Source organism: Cynocephalus volans, chromosome 13 (assembly GCF_027409185.1).
Source record: "Cynocephalus volans isolate mCynVol1 chromosome 13, mCynVol1.pri, whole genome shotgun sequence".
Lineage (NCBI taxonomy): Eukaryota > Metazoa > Chordata > Mammalia > Dermoptera > Cynocephalidae > Cynocephalus > Cynocephalus volans.
The window spans coordinates 5,253,567-5,278,009 of record NC_084472.1 but is presented as its reverse complement, the minus strand read 5'-3'; the positions used below and the strand labels follow the sequence as shown (position 1 = coordinate 5,278,009).

The 24,443-nt window shown below is 43.5% G+C and overlaps 1 protein-coding gene across 6 annotated transcripts in view; it reads right to left on the bottom strand.

Annotated features, from left to right (window-relative positions):
* Positions 1-24,443, bottom strand: part of TWSG1 (twisted gastrulation BMP signaling modulator 1) — an 81,279-nt gene that overhangs the window by 5,406 nt on the left and 51,430 nt on the right. For 2 of the 6 annotated variants that reach the window (XM_063077359.1, XM_063077362.1), the window contains exons 6-7: positions 18,954-19,057; positions 9,273-9,475 (exon numbers count right to left, since the gene is read on the bottom strand). In XM_063077359.1, coding sequence (XP_062933429.1) covers positions 9,273-9,475; positions 18,954-19,057 — 307 coding nt within the window. Of the gene's footprint in view, positions 1-9,272; positions 9,476-15,252; positions 16,014-16,694; positions 16,842-18,953; positions 19,058-24,443 lie in introns of those variants that run through there. The other 4 variants (XM_063077361.1, XM_063077360.1, XM_063077363.1 and 1 more) reach the window with 3 other exon arrangements.

Below are 24,443 nucleotides of genomic sequence, written 5' to 3'. Positions count from 1 at the left end.
CATGAACTGGTTGTCTGCTTAAAGAGCTCTTTAAAATTTTAATGTGCCTGGGTTTATCTTTAACATGGTGATGTGGATTAAGGAAAAGAGACCTTACATAACAGCTGAGCACTAGTGAAATGTTGGATGTGAAATGGGAGGCAATTACCCTGGCTGCTGAAACCTTACCCATGTAAAGCATTCTGTATAGCATATTTTTTATAGTTACTGTTTGTTAATATAGCAACATTTGAATAAAGAAATGAAAAATATTATTAAGGAGTATGAACCTACAAAGTAAATATTAACTTGCTCCTGATAATTTTATGAAATCGAATACAAACAAAACAACTAACTTCCTTGTAGATAAAATCAGTTTAGTTAAAGTAAAAAATTGCCTGAGGTACTGATTAGCACCTGTGGCCACTCTTAATATTGTCATGAATTGTATCAGACTTCACCAAAAAAATGAGCATCTGTTTAAATGCTACTTACATGGAGAGAGTTAAGACAAGTGAGACCTGACTGAATTTGTCATTTTAAAGATGTGCTAGATGTTATAGCTTCACACGTGGGCACAAGAGACCTTAGAGTTCTAATAGTGGCCCATGGGTGGTTATAATGGAGATGGTCAAATTCCCTGCACTAAGAATGTAAAATGAGTATTTAGAGGTGGAAGTTCTGAAAAAGAAAGGTTTGCTTTCTTTGAGTTGTTCACCTTCATGCCATTTGTCCTCGTTTGCTCTAAATACCCCCACATTGTTATGCATTACTGAGTTTTCAGACATCTCAGGGACTGGCCTTTATTTACAGCAGCATTCCAGTGTTGGTCACACAAATGTGGCTTTGCTTTGAACATGACTTCAATGTGTTTGCTGCTTCACAGATGACTTGATTGTTCGTCATGCAAACCTAGCTTGCAGACCTCATGAATTCCGAAATAGGTAATGCTGCTAAACAAGAGAGCTTGTTAAAACTTCTTTTGTACTCCTACTTCCAACATTATTTTTTGCCATTTGTCAATGTCCAAGTTTTGGTAATTTTCCAGCTGTTGAATGGAGTTTCTTTTTCTTGACCCATAAATTTGCAACTTGCAGGTGAGACAGAAAAGGGCTGGGGCTGTGAACCAAACTGACTCCATTTTCCCTGCAGAGGATATTTTGTAACTTCTCCACTCCTCAGTCATGAGACCCCCAGGGCACATGATTATCACATGGCCCAACCTGATAAAATAAACTTAGATAAGAGGGGAACAGATATTCACTGAGTTACAAAACCCCTTCCCCAAGGCTTGTTGAAATATAACTGCTAGCTTTGTTTAAGATTTATTATCATCTACCCATTCTTTCTTTGCCTGCAATTGTAAAAATTAAGTTACAGATTAACCTTAAGTTTCCTTTAAGAGTTAGGCATGTGCACAAAGCCTCAAGGTGACCACTACAATGACTCTACTGGGGTGGTGATAATGAGCAACACCACCATTTTAGACATACTGAGCAGGCGCGAGTACCAAAGCCCTAACCGAGCATGCGCCCATGATGCACCCATGAACAGAATGGACCACCTCTGGAGGTGCAGAATGATGATGCTGGCATGCACCTCTTGTCCCCTTATGCTGCAAATGACCCTGAACAGCCCGTATTGGGTAGCTAGTTTCCCCGTAGCTAATTCCCTTATGCACAAGTCTTTCTCCTCTTTTAACAAAGCATTGTTTGCTTTACTGCTGGGTGCATGGTTCATTTCTATGACTTTGGGACCCAAGAGCCTAATTTGGATGCTTGGTTCAAGGGCTTCCCAAGCTTCCTGTGTTCAAACAAAGCCGTGGCATTCCAAATCATGCAACTGCATGGGCCAAAGACATCCTGAGTGTGGACAGGCAAGGTGAACCTTGTCTACCCACCTGCATGGAAGCAGCTCTCCCTGCTCAATCCCTGCACATAGTTCACCAGGGTAAGCAATTCTCTTGCATGTACAACACACTAATATGCCAGTGATGTTAGGGTTAAAAGTAACTAGCAGACAATAAATATGTGCCATGGGGACTGGCACAACTGGCCAAGGTGTGAGGTGGTCGATGCTGTCATAACATGATCTGCATTTTTACATATTTACCTTCTAAAGGAATCTGACATATCGTATTCCAAAAAGACAATCACTGTTTTAGGAAGAAGTAAAGGAAATCTGGAAGCACGTAGAGAGGAGAAGGGGAGGAAGGAGAAGGAGGCCCCAAAAGGTGAATTTCCTATTTTCTCACGTGAGTCAAATCCTGAAGGACACGTCTTCTGAAGGAAAATGGGTATTAGATTCAAAAGCACTGCTTTAAAATATGCATTACTTCTTGCTTTGCCATATAAATGTCTGTAAACATTAAATGTCCCATCAAATCCTGTGAGATTCTTTCAAGGAAAATAGAATAAAATATTTGGCAGTTGGGCAAATTGCCCAAAATTCTTATTCATTTCCCCATGAGAAGACATGTCTTTCAGAGCCCCCTTCCCAGCATCAGAGAAATCTTTAAGATGAATGGTGCCAGGGAAGCACCAGAGAGTGCAGTGACAGTCAGCCAGACCTGTGTGAGCTGAGGTTTCTGGAGCAAACATACAGCAAACTACCATGAGCCAGGCGGGCTGTGACCGACCCTTGTCTGCCCCACTGCATTTTTAGGTTGTGTGCTCTTGGGCCTACCTTCCCTCCTTTATAAAGTGAGTGGTCGCATCCAGCGTGCCTCTCATGCTCTCCCAGTGAGTGTCTCCATCGGCAGAGGAGAGTCGACCAACCTAGGGGCCAAGGGAAGAAGCTCAAAGAACCTCACCACTAGTGGAGACATCTTTTTGGAGACTTACATTTTTACTTTTGAAATTCATAAGAGCTTTGCATGCTGTTCTATAACACACCCACGTTTGTTTAAATATTAAAATAATGTCTTGAATCCCTTCTCCTGAAATGAAGGTAATGCTCCTTGCTCTCCCTGTGACTTAGAGAACTGCTTGTTCCAGTGCACCTGGGTGCACAGCCCTCCATTTGAGAAGCGTGACTCAGGCCTAGACCACCAGCAAGGTGCTTCCAGTGATGCCACACCGTGACTGTGCAGTTGGCTGAATATTGGCTCCACAAAGATGTCCACTCCTAATCTCTTGTGAATATGACCATATTTGGAAAAGGGATTTTGCAGATGAGAATAAATTCAGTGTTTTGAGATGGGGAGATGTATGGCGCTCTGGCTAATGTTGGAATCCTGCCGATGTCGCCAATTGTAGTGCTAAGGCTAGTGTTGGAATCCTGCTGACAATGCCAATCGCTGAGCTCTGGCTGGGTCTGGAGCCCACAGACCCCTCAAGCCCGTTCCAGACTGGGTCACAAACCCTTCACATGCCAGGCTGGGTCACCAGACCCCACACACACCAAGCTGGGTCACCAGACCCCTTACATGCGGGTCTATGAGCTAGGTAACCAGTGAACAGGTCCTTGGAAGCCACAGGTTGGAAAACATGGCTGCTTGTGTGGCGGTGGCCGCCTGAGGCAGTAAAACGACAGCCAAATTGCGGCACTGCGCAGGTGCACTAACTCCACCCACACACAACTTGCTTAGAAAGAATGCTGCACCACCCCCAACCTGACCTAAGGCGAGGGGAACCTGACAAAACTATTCTATTTTCCCAACAGGAGATTATCCTGGATTATCTGGGTGGACCTAATGTAATCACAGTCCCTACAAGAGGACAAAGGAGGGTCAGGGCTGAAGGAGAAGGTGATGTGATGAAGGAAGCAGAGATGGGAATGATGTGCTCTGAAGGGGGAAGGGGCCACAAGCCAAGGAATGGAGGTGGCCCCTGGAGGCTGGAAGAGGCAAGGACACAGGTTCTCCCCTCAGAGCCTCCAGAAGGATCCTGTCCTGCTGACACCCATACCTTAGCCCAGTGACATTGATTTCGGGCTTTTGACCTACAGAACTATAGCAAATTAAATTCATGTTGTTTTAAGCCACCAAGTTTACGATGATAATTTGTTTTAGCAGCAACAAGAAATTAACACAACTGACCTGGAAGCCCAGGTTATTTCAGCAGTTTTCCCCATTGCCAGATCCTTGTTCATAGATTCGTTTTTAAAATGCATCTCTAAGTAAGTCATAAAAACAGCAGGAGTTTTTGGTGGGTGTGCAGGTAAAAGTGCTGTAAAGGCCATCTTCTCATTCAGAAAGGACACTCTTCATGGGTGCTCCTTTGACACCCGCTCTGCTATCTCTCTCCTGTTCATGGCCTTAGTACTTTCATTTTTTCCATAAAGGAAGAGCCAATGTGACAAGAAAAGTACCCACAAACGAAGGTCCCTGTTTAGCCAATAACTGCAGGCAGCCCTGGCCCAGCGTCCATCTTGGCTCAGACTTGGTCAAGGAAGGGCAGGAGATCATGTCCCCGAGTGACACCTGCCACTTCTCCCTCTCAGTCTTAGCTGGCTTTGCCACTTGGCAGGAGTGGGGAGGCCAGCCTCTGATTCCAGTTTCACCCCTGGTTTCTCACTCTAATTCCTCTTGAAAGAATTTAACTGATTCATCATAGGAAACCTTCTTTCTGTGTTCATTAGAGTAATAAAATTTTCAAGGGAAAGGTGAAATAAAGAAAAATTTTTCTGTCTGTGACTAATTATTTTAAGTGCACTTTTTAACAAATTAAAATATTTATTATTTATAAGTTTCATTGTGGAACATTTCAAACATATCGAAGAGTAGACAGAACAGTATAAGGAACCCCATGTATCTATCAACCAACGTCAACGATTATCAACACGTGTTAAATTAAGTTCCTTCTAAAAGTTTCTCCAGACATAGTGAGCTGTAACCTAACTTGACGTGCAAACAGACTATAAGCAGCTCTTGCAACATGTAGCTGAATCTCAGCCAATCACAGGCAGCCGCTGTTCACACCAGGGCCAAATAAGGCAGATGCCTGCTGTACCCAGTCCAGCTGTTTCTGCACCTCACTTCTGTTTCTGTGCCTCACTTTCCTTTTTCTGACTATAAATCTTACCTTGAACACATGGCAGCCAGGGAGTTGCTCTGAACCTATTCTGGTTCCGGCATTTTTTGCTCAATTAAACTGTTACATTTGTCTAAAGTTTTTCTTTTTAACACATGGTTCATCCTATTTCACTGCCTTCCCCCACGCCCCCAGCACTGGAGCATTTGAAAGCAAGCCCAGGCACCAAATCATTTCATAAGCAAGTATTTACATGGTTATTTTAAGACAAACAGAAAGGACAAAATTAAAAGGGTGGAAAGAAAAGTTAGTAAGAAGTCAGTCATACTGCTTCCCTTTCCCTTCCCAGAGGTGATGACTAGTTTCTAACCAGTTCTTTTCACGAGGCACCTCTTAGTTCCACAAAAAGGAAGTTTCTCCTAAGAAATCAGCATCTGAGGTCACTCGACGTATATATTGATGGCACCTCTGGTGAGAACGGTCTGATTGGACTATATGCTAAGCACTTTGTAGATCAATTAACACTGTGGTTTGATCCTGGAGGACCTCAAGATGAATGTTACTCAAAACTGTTTTTAAAGCAGCCATCACTGTGATCTTGGCCATACATAGAATGTAAGAACCAGGAGGGACCTTAGCACTAATTTAATCAAGGCTTGAGAGGTGAGAGAATTGCGGCGAAGGAGGTCACCTGGTGGCAGAGACAGGATTAAAGTCTGGTTCTCTTGCACCTAGTGCTCTGTCTACTGTGTCTGCTAATGTCTTCCAATAGCCTGTCCCCATTGGAACACATGTGCTGTGTTAGATTCATGGTCACTACTCAGAACTGAGGGCAGATGCAGCATGCTCTTAAATTTGCCCTTGAAGAAGGAATTTTTGTGGTGTTGGATGGAGCAGACAATAGTGTGATTTACATGCCAGAGCTAGCCATAGAAAATTCTTCCTAGAATTCAAGACATTCTCAGACAGAACCAATGCAACAAAAGGTTGCCAAGATTCCACAAGGACTCTGCTCCAATCTGCTCATTGCACGCAGGTTGCCTCATATGCAGAATGCACTTGTGCAGCCCTGCAGAGTTTATAAAGCTCCTTTAGAGCCAGCATCTCACGAGTTCCTCCTCCTTTAGGGGGAATATTTGTATCTCTCATTTTACATAAAATAAGATGAGATTCAGACATCCTAAGTTACCAGTCCAAGGATCTGCAGTCTTTAAGGAGCAAAGCTAGGGCTTACATGATAAACTGGCCCCAAGCCCAGTGTGCCCTCTTCACAGCACAGCTGGTCAAATACAACACTGAGTAAATGTCCCTGTTTAATGTGAATGTATAAAACTTGACCACTGTTTTTGGAAGACCATAAGCACAGTATATGTTTGTCTTGGTACTAATTTTAATTTCGTAATTTTGGAAAAGGCATTTCAGGCAAAGGGATAAATTGGATGTGGGGGAATTATAAGCAGTTTATATTTCTGGGGCGTGGAATGGGAGTGCAGCAATGGCATGTGAGGGAGCTGGAGAGGTGGGCAGGACCCAGCTCACCAAGGAGGGCTTTGCAAGCCCTGTGAAGGTAGGAAATGGGAAGTGACTAAAGCATCGATTTTAAGCAAGAAATAATGTGAAAATACTTGCATTTCACAGAGGTCATCTGGGTGGCCATGAGGACGATGGATGGAAAGTGCCAAGAATGAAGGCGAAAGGACCCATGAGCTGGCTGCACATGGACCAAGCAAGTGATAGGGAGAGGATGGGGAGGTGGGAAGGGAACGGGGCCCAAGGTCCCTGCCCACCGGGAGAGTCCGAGGGAAAGCCAGTTTATTTCCACCCACTTCTAATATTATAATGCTAATTAATAGGATGCAGCATTGCTTTCTGTTTTAATTTGTTTCTTGAAAAAAAGTTGACATAATAAAAGTACAACAAATGCACAGGCAGTGTAAGTGTTCAGACTGTCGAGTTTTGACGATTGTGTAACCCGAGTGATCCCCAGGATGTGACACATGTAAATGCCTTTGGCTGACGGCGGGCTCACTGTGAGAAGTGAGGGACCTTTTCTTTCTCTTTCTCCTCTTTCTCTCTTTCTTTTCTGCCATGTACCTCACACACGTTGCTGTGTAATGATGCCAGCATCACAGCCTTCTGATATCTTTATTTTCTCCAATCTCTGGCATCGTCCTGGAGAAATTATGAAGGAAGAAGGGACAAGAACAAAGAAGCCTGAGCACCCATGTGATCTATGAGCCGGGTGGTTACGAGCGTCATGGCATGTGACCTTGCCAGCAGCTCAGGCCTCACGACCAAACAGTGAAATGGGAAGAAATGGCTTCGTTTTGCTGATGGAGAAGTTGAGCCTCGGAGGCCATATATGTGTTGTCAGACCAAAGTGAAAACAGGCAACCGAGAATGAATAGTTAGAGCCTAAAATACAGGACATTTAAAAGCTCCCAATTCAGAACGCGTTCAGCCCGTGAGTGCTCCAGGCAAGGATTTGTGGCACGGTGATGGAGCAATGCTGGCCACATCCGGTGGAGCTTGGTGAGGTCAACAATGGCCAGAAGGAGAGACCACCATGCCACTCGCTAGAGAAACACCACAAGGCTGTGGAGGGCTTGAGGGACAGATGATGCCTCCATGAGAGGGGCCTGGACCCAGGACCCCAGCAGGACAGGGCTGGGGCTCCCTGCATTAGGGTCCCTAGGTCCATGTCTGGAGCAATGCTAATGTGCCTCAGGGCTGTGGATGCTGCCAGAACTTGCCTCAGTAGCACATTTGAAGCCACAGGAGCGTGAAAGTTGCAGGCATAAGGTGGCTAAAGGGTTTCTGACGGCCCTATGAGATGGGTCGGTGGCAGGGTCATCTTTACTTGCGTTATACCAAAGTGCTCAGAGTTTCTGTGTTGAGTTTTTATCTCGATGACAGATTTACCATTTTTAAAATGCCACACAGGGGGAGTGGGCTTTCTGTAACTGTGCTAGCTTTTATCGTCAGCAAGAGGGCTCCTTTTGTAACTTGTGCATGAAATTCATGTTGTTTCCTGGGGAGAGGAGGTGCTGACTGGAGAGGGTGGTGGCACACGTGGGGAGCGGGCAGAAGTTTCCTTCCCTTGTGGTGGGGGCAAGGGGGAAAGAAGGATGAAGAGGGGCCGTTACCAAGCTCACCTGATGAGGGCTCTTGAACCAGCTGTTTTGGGTTTGTGTTAAACATGCGAATGTTCCTCCATTAACGTACAGTCTCAGACTAACTGCTAATGAAGTGGGGTTCTGTTTGTAAAAAAATAAAATAAAATGCCACAGAATAGATAGAACTGTAAGTTATGCGTCGGGCTTTTTTGTGGCTCATTTCGTGTTCTTTGGATGGTTCCACTATGTTTCTGCTAGTGGAAGATTGTGTTTGACCTCTGCTAAAGCTCACCAAGGGCCTGCTGGAAAGGCAGGGGACACCCAAGAGTGGAAGCAGGACGGGCTCCAAGACAGGCAGACCTGGGAAGAATTTCAGTCAATGGCACGGTGGGTTTCTATGGCAGGTATTTTTTCAGTTGGATGACAGCAAATTGGACTTGGCTATGGAGATAGCTATTCAGAAGGACCTTGCAAGGAAATCCTTTATAAAGTTGTGGTGATATTAGGAGAATTCTCACAATATATTGTCAAGTCACATAAAAAGGCAAGTTACAATATAGCATTCCAGTGTGACCCAGTTTTGTAAGAAAGAGTATATAGCTGCATTTGTGCACAGAACTAAAGACTAGAATATTGTATTACTTAGGGTTTTGGGCTGTAAAGAATAGAGACTCACTGAAATTTCTCAAGAAGGGGAGAGGCTCATTGCAAGGAAACACCTGCAAAAGGACACAGGAGGAGCCATGAACAGTCAGGACTAAGGATTATTCTGGAAACTCAGCAGGTCCAGAGGCCTCAGCTGTAGGAACCCGAGTAATGGCTTCACTCTGCCACTGTGACTAGACAGCTTCCACACACTCCTCTTTTCCTCTTGTCTCTTTGCTCCTCAGAGCTTCTACTCAGATTTTCTTTCCTTCACCATTTCAGCTTACACAGGATCCATCAGGGACACAGGATTAGAATCTTTCAGCTAGGTTCCCACTGCCACCTGCACCGTGCTCTCCGGGGCTGCTGGTTCTAACTCTTACCAGAGAGTACCTGTGGCCCACCTTTGTTTGTGCCTGGCCTCATTAGCCCCCAGCCTCTGGAGTTGAGGCTGCTTTGGGACACCTATGCCCAGCCCAATTAGCAAGGTGGCCTGGGTCACTCAGTGCTGGGGGCTGGTGAGACAACTTCATAAAGAACGAGCTGAAGGTGGACTCACCGTGAGTAATGCAGACAATTCACACTTCGTGTGGGCACGCTGGGGAGCGGGGCACCCACCATGGGGGCAGGGGCTGCTGATGGGCTGGAGAGGCAGGAGAAGGAGACGCCCCTGGCACAGCCCGGCTGGCGGATGCCACACACTCTTCCTGCTGCTGCGCCTGTCGGCTCCCCGCTCCTGGTTCCCCGCAATAATATCTGAATCTGAAAAGTGACTGAATTATGGTGGTTGCTTTTTTAGTCCATTTCATGTACCTATCATCATCAGGAGAATCAAGCATTAGATGAGAAATAGTTTTCCCCTTTCCCCCCTTTCAGTGGATGTTTATTTTTACTCTTACTTGGAAATCAATAGAGAACAAGAACAGGAGAGTTTCTGAGACAGACAGGAATGCAGGAGACCCATGCAGAAGGCCTCCCCGGCCCCCTTCACAGACATACATTGTCTTGCGGCCACGGGGGCAGCGCTCTGCTGTTGGAATTCAGCTGCAGAATTGTTGAACACCTGCGCCTCTTGAATGTCATTCAAGATTCCTAATCAGTAAGAGAATGTGCTCTCTACGGAGACCAGATTTGTGTCTGGGGCCTCGGAGCGTGAACGCACCTGGCACCCTGCCACCACCTGGGAATTGCTGGCCAGCCTAGGCCCGGGGCCTTTTGGCATGAGCTTTGTTCCACGTCTGTACTTGCGTAAAAAGGCCCCTTGGAGGAAATCTGGTATATCTATTCAGAACAACTCACAAAAGGGAGCATTGTAAACACTCTGCTAGACAAGATTTGCTTTAATAAATTAAGGAGTACGTTAAAATGATTACTCTCCGATGCTTCCTCCTCCCTATCCTGGGAACGAGCACTGGGCCCAGCCATGTGTCCTGAACTCTTTCCTGAACTGGCAACAGCAAGGAAATTCCAAGTTGAGGATGTAATGGAGGCCCCCTTATCTGTGCAGGAGGAATAGGGGACGTAGGCAGTAGTTCCACAGGTTTTAAACGTAACAGCAGATGCGAGCCATTGGTTAGTTAGCTTTAGGTGATTAAAAATACATCCTTCTTACAAATCATTCTCAGGGAATTTTAAAAGCAAGGCTTGGAGTTTCTTGATGGTGCTTTTATTGGTTCTGATTAGTTTAAGGAAGTTGGAATGCAGCTGTTTAAATGAATGCTATGAACTGAATTTACACTCTTGAACTCTTCCCTAAGGGAAAAGAAGTAAATCCCATGGTAGGGGAAGCACGAACTGCAGGATTATCTGTCCTAAAATCCTATCGCTCAGATATAAGATCCTCTTTTTTGAGACTATCTATTAGAGTTTGAGAGCCAAATCTATGTCGTTGTTCATCCAAAACACGACCACATCAACAGCAGTGGGAGCTTCCAGGTAGGAGACAGCACTTAGCCCCATCTCACACTAACGTTTTTATCAGAAACTCTGGCATCTAATCGCTCAGACAAACCTGTTTTCTAAAGGCTGATAACCAAGGTGCTGCAAAAGTGTGACCTTTCTTTTATAAGTCTCTTCCTCTTTGAAGGGCCTTGCTGGTACTATTAGGAGCCTCTTCTTTGAGCTCCCATGGGACCTCCTTTTGTGACCCATCTCTCTCGGCTGTCATTGTTTTTATGTCACTCTCTCCCATTTAACCTGATCTTATTTTTTTCCTAAGGAGGGAAAAAAACAGGTTAAATACGTCTGTTGTGCATGTCTTTTCTTTTTTAAACTTAAATTAAAATTTTACTTTTTGAAAAGGCAATACATTCTCATAGTTCAAAATCCAAACATACATGGCCTGGCCGGTTGGCTCAGTCGGTTAGGGTGTGGTGTTGTAACACCAAGGTCAAGGGTTCAGATCCCAGAACAGGCCAGTCACCAAAAATGATCACTTTAAATTCAAAGGTATAAAATGGCATACAGTAAAAAGTCTCCTTCCTACTCCTGACCCTCAGAACTTCGCTTTTCCTCCCTGCAGGAAGCCAATGTTTTCATTTTCTTGTGAATCCTTCCAGATATATTATTTGCATAGAAGCAAATATGACATAAATGTTTCTCTTTTCAAAACAAACTATGGACATAGTTTAACAAACTATACATAGTTCCGAACCTTGCTTTTTTCTAACACTATGTCTTAGAGAAGATCCCTGTCAGTTCCTAGTATTCCATTATAAGAACGTATCATAATTCCCTCAGCTACCACTGTTGGACATTGAGGTCCAATATTTTGCCATGACAAACAACGCTGCGGTGGGTATCCCTGTGTGCACATCATTGCTCACGTGTGTTAAGTAGGCTCTGTAGGATGAATGCCTGAAGAGGAGTGAATTAGCTGGATCAGTGCATAAATGCTAAATGCGCCCCTCCCTCCACAGAGACCGTGGAAAACTACATTCCCACGGCCTCTCCAATGTTGTGTGTTATATAGCTTTTTGATGACTGTCAATTTGAGAGATGAAAAATGGCATCTCTATGTTTTTATTTCACGTGTTCATATTCTAATTGGCATTTCTCAGATTTTGAGAGAGTCAAGAATCTTTTTACGAGTTTAATGGTCATTGGCATTTCCTGTTCTGTGAATAGTCCACGTATATGCTTCAGCCTTTTTTAAAAATCAGGTTGTTACCCATTTTCTTACAGCCTTGTCAAGAAAAAATTTACCAATTTTCCACTTGTGTTTTTCATTGTTTATGTTTTTCTTTTCCCGTTCCCAAACTTAACTTTTAGTTTTGGAGTAAAATGTACGAATTTTCTCTTTACTGGCTTTTAGATTTTTCAAAATTGTAATTAGAAAGGTTTTCCCCACATTAAGACTAAAAAATAATTCTCTTTTTTTGGTACTCTTGTGGTTTAATTTTTTTTTTATTATAAGTTTATTTATTTATGAACGTTATTATTTTTTTACATTCTAAGATGATGTTGCAGAGCAGTTGTGGGGGAGGGGGAGACAAGCAGGGGAAGGAAATAGGGTGGCAGAAGGAGGGAGGGAGAGAGGGTGGGGTTGAGGACCTTGGCGCTCCCTCATTCCTGCCATGTGATCTCCTCGAGTGATCTAATAACAATGCATGATCTCGATAAGAATGAAAATACTCACTAAGACCAACCAGCCACGGCCATCAACCAGCACCCGTAACTACATAACGCAGCTACACCTGCAGAAACCCCATGAAAATAATCCTCCCCTTCCCCCTCAAAAAATCACCCAATCACCTGTACTTTCAAAATTAACAACCTCCACCCCATCATAATCTATTATCCATAAAACCACAAACAATTCCATCACCAACCCCAGCAGTAAAGCTCCCTAAATCACAACATTTGAACCCCGAACCTCAGCATACTCCTCAGTAACCACAGCAGTGGTATACCCAAACACCACCATTATACCCCCCAAGTAAACCAAAAACACCATTGGCTCCAAAAAAGACCCCCAAAATTAACCACGATCCCACAACCAACCCCGCCACTAATAATGAGCCCCAATCCACCATGAACAGGAGAAGGTTTTGAAGAAAACCCCACAAAACCAATAACAACACTCAACAAAAATACAGTATATGTCATAATTGCTCCCAGGTCTGCAACTATGACCAGTGACATGAAAAACCACTGTTGTACTTCAACTACAAGCACCTAATGACCAACAGACAAAAATCCGACCCCTTTTCAAAATCATCAACCACTCATTCATTGACCTACCGGCACCATCGAACATCTCGGCATGATGGAATTTTGGCTCATTACTAGGCACGTGCCTGCTACTCCAAATTATCACAGGACTATTCCTGGCCATACATTATACAGCAGACACAACAACAGCATTCTCCTCTGTTACCCACATCTGCTGAGATCTAAACTATCGCTGAATCATCTGATACATGCACGCTAACGGGGCATCCACATTCTTCATCTGCCTCATCACACACATACTACATATCCTCTGCCTACCTAGAAACCTGAAACATCAGCATCATTATGCTCTTCACAGTTATGGCCACAGCATTCATAGGCCACATCCTGCCCTGAGGACAAATATCCTTCTGAGGAGCAAGAGTAATCACAAACCTATTATCTGCCATCTCATATATTGGCACACGCCTAGTAGAATGGATCTGAGGTGGATTTTCCGTAGACAAAGCTCCCCTCACACGTTTCTTTGCTCTCCACTTCATCCTGCCCTTCATCGTCTCAGCCCTAGCTATCAACTACCTTTTATTCTTTCACAAAACAGGATCCAACAACCCCTCAGGAATCTCATCTGACTCAGACAAAATCCCCTTCCACCCCTACTACACAATTAAAGATGCACTAGGAGCCCTTGTACTAGCCCTACTCCTCCTTGCTCTCATCCTGTTCTCTCCTGACCTCCTAGGGGACCCCGACAACTACACCCGAGCCAACCCCCTAAATACACCACCCCACATCAAGCCAGAATGGTACTTTCTATTCGCCTACGCAATCCTACACTCCATCCCCAACAAACTAGGAGGAGTCCTTGACCTCATCATGTCTATCCTAATCCTAGCACTCATCCCTGCCCTTCAACTGTCCAAACCACACAGCATCATATTCCAACCGCTCAGCCAGTGCCTGTTCTGAATCCTAGTATCTGACTTCCTCATACTCATGTGAATTGGTGGTGACCAGTAGAACACCCTTTCATCACCACTGGCCAAGCAGCACCCATCCTATATTTCCTCATCATCCTAGCCCTCATACCCCTCGCCAACCTAGCTGAAAACAAACTCCTCAAATGAAGAGTCCTTCTAGTATAGAAAACTACTTTGGTCTTGTAAACCAAAAATGGAGAAAATAGGGCAATCAAGGAGAGAGCCTTTCACTCCACTATCAACACCCAAAGCTGAAGTTCTATTTAGACAACTCCCTGCACGCTTTAAAAACAACTTTCTCAAGTACTGTCAGTATTGAGACCACAATGCAAAATTACAGATGCCCTATGTATATCATGCATTAAGTGATTTACCACATGAATATTATGCTAGTACCCAATATTCTAGACAGTACATAGTACATACATGTATTATAGTACATACATGTATTATCGTACATAACATTATTTACCCCATGCACATAAGCAAGCACGTGATAAGATTTACAGTACATAATACATACAGTGATTTACCGTACATGCAATGTAATACCGTACATATAATATCCTCAACCAACACCAATCTTTAATCAGACATAGCGCATTCAAGTCAAATCATTTCCAGTCAACATGCGTATCACCTCCAACGTTGGTTTCCTGGCTACCAAGCTTTGAGAAACCAGCAACCTGCTTGGGAAGTGCTCCCCTCCTTGCTCCAGACCCGTGAAACTTGGGGGTTTCAAGTGTGAAACTATACCTGGCATCTAGTTCTAACTTCAGGGCCATGTAATGAAGATTGCTCACACATTCCCCTTAAATAAGACATCTCGATGGACTAAGAACTAATCAGCCTATGATCACACATAATTGTGCTGTCATACATTTGGTATTTTTTAATTTGGGGGGAGACCAGGTGGCTTCTAGTGGTGGCTCAGTCATTGCTGAGCTGGTTGTAGATATTGGGGTTGTGTGGTGGAGGCCCTTGGCCTCCCACCACCCTGGCTCAGGAGCCTGGGGTGCTTCCTGTGGTGGCTCAGTGGTCATCACTGGGCTGGTTGCAGGTGTCAGGGGGTGTGGACAAGGCTCTCATCTCCCCACTGCCTCGGCTCGGGAGACTGGGGCGCTCCCTGTGGCAGCTCAGTGGTTGTTGCTGGGTTGGTTATGGGTGTCGGGGGGCATGGTTGAGGCTCCCAGCCCTACCCCAGCCCTGGCATGGGAGGCCAGGGGGCTTCCAATCCTTCTAGGTTTTATAGGTGTTCTTTGGTGGTATTAGACCTTTACTAGTTAATATCAAACTTTGTCTCTGATCTGTGGGAATTTTGTTTTTTCTTCGGTTCTGTGTTGGATTATTTGCTGTTCCCAACACTTAAACTCTGCACTGGAACTAATTTGTTATCCTTTGCTTACTTCTAAAATGGGGGGACTTCCTGTGGGAACCAGCACTTGAGCCCTGTGATTGAGTTAAATTGCTGCTTTGCTGATGATTCTCTGGGGAAGGCTTATTGTGCAGCTCAGGTTTTAGTGATTGACTTTGTAGGTACTGCCAGGTCTTGTGAGGTTTGGTAAACCTGGGTTGTGTAGAAACTCTGGTCCAGATCTGAGTCTTTTCACCAAAATTCTCCCCCGGCAGTTCTATATTCCTGACCAGTCTCCACTGAGTGGTCCTACACTGTTTGTGGGGCAGATCAGCTGTCCTTGCTGTTCCCCAGGTGGCTTGTCTCCCCCACCACCTGTGCTCCAAACACTTTCCATGGGACAGGCCCTGTGCTGGTCCCTTGTGATGACTCACTGGCCTGTGAGTGGCTCCTTTTTTCAGTTGTTGTGCCCCCTCACTCCCATGTGAGTTCACAGGAACCCTGTTAGTGGTCTTGATGGCCTGAGGACCACCAAGGCCCTCTTCTCCCCACTGCCTCCAAGTAACTTCATCCGAAGGGCACAGCAGTGGCTTTTGCCATGTCTTGCTCTGTGTGCTCACCAGTTCCAGCCTGGAAGTGACCAGGATTCAATATGGCAGGTGCTATCCTTTCTTTCTCTTATCGTGGCTTCTCCTGCCTTCATGCACTCTGTAGGTCTCTCCTCCTCTTCCCTTGAGCTCCAGCGGCCCCAGCTTGGCTGTCATTGATTTTTAATAGTTGTAAATTTGTTGACCTGTGGGAGAGAGTGATGCTGGGGACCATCTATTCTGCCACCTTGACTAGAATCCTAATTTTTTGTATTGAAATCTTTGGTTGATATGGGATTTATTCTGGTACAAGGTGTGAGCTGTGATTCCAGCTTTATTCTTTCTCAGGTGGTTATCCAGTTGTTTCCACATTTATTTATTTACAATTCCTCACTGGTTGGGCAACACCATCTCTATCTTCTACTCAGTGTTTTATGCATTTGGAATTTATCTATACCTACAAATATATATCTATAAATGTCTATTTATAGGCCAGTGCCACACTGGTTCAATTACTATAGCATTTATAACATGATTTAATATCCCTAACCTGATTTTAAATGCATTTTGTAAGCAATTTAGTATTGGTTTACGTTCTTTTGGATGCGGTAACAGAAATAAGCATTTCATTAGAAAGTTGTTGGGGAAACTCTCAGAATCAAAGGAATCAAATTGGGAAGGGCAGTCAGTAGATCAACTCTAGAGAAGTTGGTAGAACTTTTCTCAACGGTGGTGCCATTAATGTGACCTGGTTTCTGAGTACTGTCTTCAAATTTCAAATCGTTGAGACAGAGATGGGGTTCCCTGGCTTAGGTCGGGAACGATCAGCTGTGACTGGGAGGCAGGGTTATTACAGCACGGAGGAGGCCACCAAGAGGTCACAGTAGCAGGAAGTTACTCCAGTTAATGTCTATGGCACATCAGATTCTTGATACCATCCTTCTCTGAATCCTTGACATTACTAATGTATATGCTTTATATTGAAAAGTAATTGTTCAGACATCTGTTCCCAGCATTTCAGCAGATTAGATTGCCTAGAAAAAAATCCAGGTAAAAAATAACAAGAAATGCTGACAAAACATGACCAAACCTTTTTTAAAATGTATAGCTGAGCTCGTGAAGAATTAAGGAAATTCCCAGATCAAAACAAGAAACAAGAGAAGTCTGATGCTGAAACTGAAAGGCAGACTGACACTGCTTGTTCCTGCCCTGGGGGTGTGAGCCAATCGCAGTGAGCAAGAGACATGAGCTTTAATGGGGGAAAGCAGAAGCCAGAAGATGAGGCGTAGGCCCACGAAGGTGGGACTGTCTTCCCGTGAAGCTGGGACACGTGAAAGGCCACACCCTTTGCAAAAGGGTGGACTGGGAAAAAAATCCCCTTCTGCAAATGGAAGAACAAATGATAAAAGAACAACTGTATTGGTTTGGGCTCTGGGTGGGGCAAATGTCTCCCTGACAGTTCATGATCATGCCTTCATGCTACTCTGGAGTTCAAATGTATCCTACCAACCTACACTTACTCCTGTAACCTGAGAAACTAACATCAAGGGTCTCTGGGTTGGTAACCCCCTGGAGCAGCTGCAGAAGCAAACAAAAATCCTCCTACAAAGTGTATCTCCATAGCTCAGGTTTCCTAGGAATGGCACAGACAAAGTCCCGCTGAACATGAGCTTACACCCCAAAAGTACGTATGAAATGTATGCAGAAATCGGCCACCATGAGTGAACTAGAAATGAAAAGTTTGGCCACTGGAACTAAACACATCAAAATGCTGCTTGGCAAGGTCTTTAGCTGCTACAACCATCTCCAGGTGTCATATGGCTTTACTCACTGCCTACTTCATTTGACCACCAACTCATAAACACACTCTTATGCTAAGAGGTCCTTGAAATGAAATCGTCCCACTGGTAAAACATTCAGAAGTGCCCACAGCTTTCTGTCAGTAATTGTTGGTACCCCACAACCAGTCTACACACTGATTCCACCAATACATGTTTTATTCAACCAAATGCCAATAGGCATGTTTCAAGAGTTTAATTACCAATGTCTCAATTTATACTTGTAAAGAAAACAAAACCTAAAGAATCTCCTACCAGTCTCGGAAGAAAATCTCAGCTACAATCTGGGGGGAAATCCACTTAAATAAGAGGCAAATTCAGGCCGAGCCCGTGGCGCACTCGGGAGAGTGCGGCGCTGGGAGCGCAGCGACGCTCCCGCTGTGGGTTCGGTTCCTACATAGGAATGGTCGGTGCACTCACTGGCTGAGTACCGGTCACGAAAAAGACAAAAAAAAAAAAAAAGAGGCAAATTCAAAACAGTTAAGAAAATCTGGAATAGCATGTTGAGCTTTTTCCAAAGGCAGGGAATACATGATCAGACTCCTATCAAGTGGAAGAAACATTAAACACAATAGCTTATATTCTATACTGAGGCCTTAAAAATCAGTAAACTTTTTTCCTGGGTTCTCTGCAGCTGAAGTATCGGATCTAATAGTGTTCTTAAATTTTGGATCTGCTCATTTTTAGTATTTTTACTGTGTATCTGGATAAAGGAAATAAAAAGCTATAACGAATTATTATTACATTACTCCTTTACAAATTATGAATAGTTTAAAAGAATAGTACAACATGTAGCAACAGCAGAATAAGTCTCTGTTTATGGATTATATTTATAACACCCTTTATTAAAACTCAAAATATACATTTTATCCTAAGAAAATATCCACATACTTGAGATTTAAATTGGCCTTCATAGAAGTTCTTTTCATATTTTAGCTAAAGGAATACTTCTTGACAGATTTATTAGATTAATTAGTACAAATTTTTAACATGGCAAACCAGGAAAAAAAATTAATTGCCAGGCCTGTAATGAAAAATACAGATATTTAAATATTTTAAACATGCAGATTTCCAGTTGTTATAAAGTCTGGCTTGTATAGGCTTGGCTGATTTGTCAAGAGAACAACTTAATAAAGCTGAAAGTTCTCCTAAAGCAGACCTAGTGAAGATCTTCAGTTTTTTCTTGTGTTTCATCCAAAGCCCTTCTTCTGGTGATCTCTGTATTTCCTTTGGGGACCCTCTACTCCCCGACTGTGCCCATGTGATTTAGTAGGACTGACTCCTCCCCAGGGCCAGTGTGAGTCTTACCTGGAATTTCTGTAGCTTTCTGAATAGAGATGATCTCTTTCTGCTGGGATTGTCACCTGGAGACGTGTGTTCCTGAGAATGTGCCAGTGCAGGGTACCACAGAGCTGCAAGCAAGAGAGACAATTTCCTGTATCTGGTCATGTCTGTAGCATGGTATCCTTAGGCTTTTTGGGTATGTGAGCCTTCTCCCAACCTTTTTGTTGTTGTGGAACTGTTTTAAATTGTGTTTCTGCCCTTTGCAACCAAATCTGCCCTATAAGAAATACTAAAGGCAGTACTTTAGGTTGAAATAAAAGGACACTAGATAGTAAATTGAATACACATGAAGAAATAACGAACACCAGTAAAGGTAACTAAAGAGGTAAATATAAAAGACAGTATAATGTATTTTTGTGTTTGTAACTCTTTTTTCCCCATCCTATCTGATTTGTAAGACAACTGCATAAAGCGATAATTATGAATCTGTGTGATGGGCAAAGTACAAAGATGTAATTTGTATAATAACATCACAAAGGAGGGGAGGGAAAGGAGATACATAGCAACAAAGTTCTTGCATACTATTGAAATTAAACTGGTATTAATCAAAACTAGATTGTTATAAATCAAGATGTTAATGGTAATCTTCAGGACAACCACTAAGAAAATAACTCAAAAGAATATATAGCAAAAGAAATGACAAGAGAATTAAAATGGTACACTAGAGTTATAACACCAAGGTCAAGGGTTTAGATCCCCATATTGGCCAGCTGCCAAAAAAAACCCCAAAAAACCAACCAACCAACCAAACAAGCAAAATGGTACACTAGAAAATATGTATTTAATGCAAAAAAGAAAAAGGCAGTAGTGGAGGAAACGAGGAACAAAAAGACAAAAGACAAATACTAAGCAAACAGCAAAATGATAGATATAAATTTTTCCTTATCAGTAATTACATTAAAAGTAGATGGATTAAAACTTTCAATTAAAAGGCAGAGATTGGCAGCATGGATTGAAAAAACATGATTCAACCATATGGTGTCTACAAGTGACACACTTTAGACTCAAAGACACACATAGGTTGAAAGCAAAAAGATGGAAGAAGATATGCCATGCAAACAATAACCGAAAGAGAGCTAAGTGGCTACAGTAATATCAGACAAAATAGTATTTAAGGTAAAAATTGCTACTAGAGACAAAGAAAGACATTTTATAATGATAAAAGGGTCAACCCATCAAGAAGATATAATAATTATACACATATATGCACCTAATATGAGCTCCAGAATACATTAAACAAAAACTGACAGAATTGAACGGAGAAACAGACAATACAACAGTAATAGCTGGAAACTGAATACCAGTTTTCAATAACATATAGAACTAGACAGAAGAGCAGCAGGAAAATAAGTGAGAAAATGTATTAACATGGTATAAGTCCTCTAGATCTGTGCTATCCACTTGCCATATGTGGCTATCAAGCACTGAAAGTGTGGCTAGTCCAAGTTGGGATGCTTTCTAAAGATAAAACATATACCAGATTTCAAGGACCTAATACTTTTTTTGGTCCTAAATTATTCATTAATAATTTTTTATATAGTCTGGCCAGTTAGCTCAGCTGGTTAGAGCATAGTGCTGCTAACCCCAAGGTCAAGGGTTTGGACTCCTGTACCAGCCTGCTGCCAAAAAATAAAATAAAATAATTGTTTATATAAATAACATGTTGAAATTTGGATGTATTGAATTAGAGAAAATATATTATTTAAATTAATTTTACCCATTCTTTTTGCTTTTTTCATGTGGCTATCAGAAAACTTAAAATTACACGTGTGATTCACATTTGTGACTTGCATTATTATTATTTTTATTTATTTATTTATTTATTTATTTTTTAAAAGATGACCGGTAAGGGGATCTTAACCCTTGTCTTGGTGTTGTCAGCACCACACTTAGCCAGTGAGCGAACCGGCCATCCCTATATGGGATCCGAACCCGTGGCCTTGGTGTTACCAGCACCGCACTCTCCCGAGTGAGCCACGGGCCGGCCCCTGTGACTTGCATTATATTCCCATTGGAAGCATTGTTTTAGAAAGCTCTGTCCTGCATGACTACTCCAGAAACCTAAGAGAAAGGTCCTTGGTTCATGTTTTTAATGTGGAAGAATCTCAAGGCTGGGTTCTCTTGTTCAGGGATGAAAGTTAATGCAGACTAATCAATGAAGCTTCAACAAACTGGCACAATCATGGATTACAGATGCTTTTTGGCTTAAAAGAAATAATTTATTTCACCTCCAAATACAACAGAGAAAACTAGAGAACATTGATCTTTTCTAGAGAAATTCAGCCGAAGAGAAAAATGTAGCTGTATTAAATGAGAAACTCTATTACACAGATAAAAAGGCTACTGTTAAGACGTGAAAAAAAGTTATCCAACTCATGTATACTTCTTCAAAACCAAACCACTCGGAAATTGCTACTAGCTAGCTTCATCTAGATCATTTTAAGTCATGCCCCTTTTCATAATCAAAACCTCATCTTTCTTCATCTGTCCCTCTGTTGAGAACCAGTGCTTTCCTACCTGGGCCAGGTGCTAGCTTTGTGTACTCAAGTTAAACTAATAATCTCATCTTGGTGAGGGTGCATACAGCCAGGTCAACAGTCAGTTACCACCCAGGGTGAAAAATACTCTGAATGGAAGTATTTAGGATGCTATAAGCGCCCACACATAGTGCTTGGCACCTACTGTTCTCCCCTTCTTTATGCTCTCCTTCCTTACTAAGAGAATTAGGAACTTTTTTCAGGTGCTAATTCCTTGTCACTCCTGCACCTAGTGGTTGCCAGTGAGACATAAGCAGAAGTTGCTGCATGGGCTTCCCGAAGGTTGGCATGGCTGGCAGGTGTAGATTTTTTGCACTAATCTTCCTCGTTCTTGGAAAGCATATAATATGGTTGGAGCTCCAGAAGGCAAACTCGAGGATGGCAGAGCAAAAAGAACGAGCCTATTTCCTGGTGACCATGTGGAGCTCCATTCCAGCTGTGGCTCCCTATCTTCAGACTTCATGATATGCAAGAAAAAGACAAAGAAACTCTGTTTGTTTAAGCTACAATTGTTTCAGGTCTCTATTACCAGCCATTAAAAAAAAAAAATGAGAGGCCCAAATAAGGACGGAAGGGGAGATCAGGAAAGGTGGGCCTGTGGTCAGCCATGACAAACTCCTGAGAATAAAGTCCCCTGGAAATCCAGGGGCAGGTCCTCCTTGACCCATGTTTTGGAACATGTCTAGCTAAATCTTGTCCTCTGATCTGGCCTCTGTCAGTTTGCAAATTCTCTGGCACCCATTTTTACTGAGGTTATAAGAAACCTTGGTTAATTATCTTGCTTAATGGGAACCTGTTTTTCAACCTAAGAATGATTTAGAGGATCTGGGATGAGAAAATCAAAACCACATTATCAGTATTTTTGTTAAGAATTGGGATATTTGAATGTTGTAGGAGATTTGGTTTATTAGAGAGCAGCCTCTTAATTCAAATTTAAAATGTATAATTGAAAAACTGAATTAGAGTTAATTTTAAGTTGAAATCTTTCTAAGTTTATGTGCAGCACTGGGACTTTCAACAGGTTCACTTTGGTAGCGAGTTTACTAGTTAAGTATAGCAAACACTGAATGAGGGTGCTGTAAAAGTGGCTGTGAGATATGTGTACGGATTGTTGCTTGGTTAGGCTGCTAAATAGAAACAATATTTGTAAACTGTGTTTAAAAACTTATGGAAGCAGGCTGGCCAGTTAGCTCAGTTGGTTAGAGCATGGTGCTGATAACACCAAGATTCAGGGTTCCATCCCTGTACTGGCCAGGGGCAAAAAAACAAAAACAAAAACCATATGGAAGATTTTGTAAATTAATTGAACATTAATTTTTAATATGAATATTCATTTCTGAATAGTTTTTTCTGCAAATAAAAATTGCCCTTAAGCACACCAAAAAAATTCACATCAAAAACATGGATGGTCTTCTCGTTAGGTTGCTAAAGAAGTCCCCTGGACTCCTCAAAAGTCCCCCATGGGTCAGCAGTCTAGAAACGCCCTGAGCCACATGACTAAAGGTGTTATCTGCATATTTCTGTAAATGGCCCACTCAAAACTGGACAGCAGATGGAAGTGTGGCGGGTCAGTACCTGCTACCTCCTGAGCTACTCCCTGTGGTCAAAGGCTAAGTGGAGACCTTAGTGAGCCAGTCAGTGAAAGGAATGAGGGACACAGAGGGACAAGTGTCCCAGGCTGATGAAGCAGCACTTACAGGAGGACCAACAGCAGTGGGACTGCAACCTGGCCTGTTGATGAAGAGGTGTGAGGTAGGTGTGGCGGGAGAGTAGGACCAGGCTGCAGGACACTGAGAGGCCTGCTGAGTAGCTGGGGCTTTCCTGAGGTCAACCAGGAGCCACCGTCTTATGCAGGCATATGATTAGATCACTGTCAGTCATCCGTCTGCAGAAGAGTCTGTGTCTGCCATGCGGGAGACACTTTAGGGTGCTGGGGAGCTGTGTTTAAGGCAGTGATAAGAGAAACCAGGTCCCTACCATCATGGGCCCACAGTCTAGGAGGAGAACAGATGATAAACAAGTAAGTGATGAGTGCTTTTGGAGAGTTACTTGCTACCAAAGAAATAAAACAGGGTAATGGCATGGGGTGAGTGGGAAGGGCTGCCACTTTAGAAATAGCGGTCAGGGAAGACCTCTCTAAAGAGGTAAGATTGGAGCTGAGACCTGAACCAGAACACGGAGGCAGATCTGTATAAAAAGCAGACCCAGCGGAGGAAACAATCTGTGCAAGACCCTGAGGGTGGAAGGGGCTCATGTGCTGAAGGAGGCAGAGCCAGGGTGACGGGAGTGAGGGGAGGAGGTGCTGTGTGAGGCAGGAGGTGGAGGTGTGTGGAGGCTGAGTCCAGGAGGAGGCTGAGGACACAAATGCCACAAACCCAGTGGGTCTGTTTTCTTTAAATCAAATGAAACCTGACCTGAGACCTATCCCATCCAGCATCAGCCAGGAGAGGGGCTCTGCCACCCATCTTGGGACTCACAGAATTCTGCAGGCAAGTTGGGGGGCCCTGGACAATGAGGGCTGGGCTGCTGATATTCCCAAGTGGAAACCCCTACAAAGAGGCAACCGCAGTCTTGGTGGCCAGACCAGAGCTCTGGCCTTGTCTAAGGCATATTGAGTGCAGGCCACGGTCCCCACAGTCTGGAGACCTGGCCTGGGTAGGGAGGCTCTTCCTGGCTTCTCTCTCAGGGCCTCAAAGGTGCTCACTTCCTCTCTTCCCTCCAGCAGAACACCCTGGAGCAGGGGAAGCTTCTGGAAAACAAAACGCAGGTCATCTGCCATTGCTCCGACTTCCTAGTGGGTTACTCATACCTGTCTGAGGCAGAGGAGTACAGAGGCTTGCTATTTGTGCACAAGCAGAAGTGGCAGTAGCAGTGACCTGCAGTGTCCAGCAAGATGACACTGGCAGCTGGGTATAGC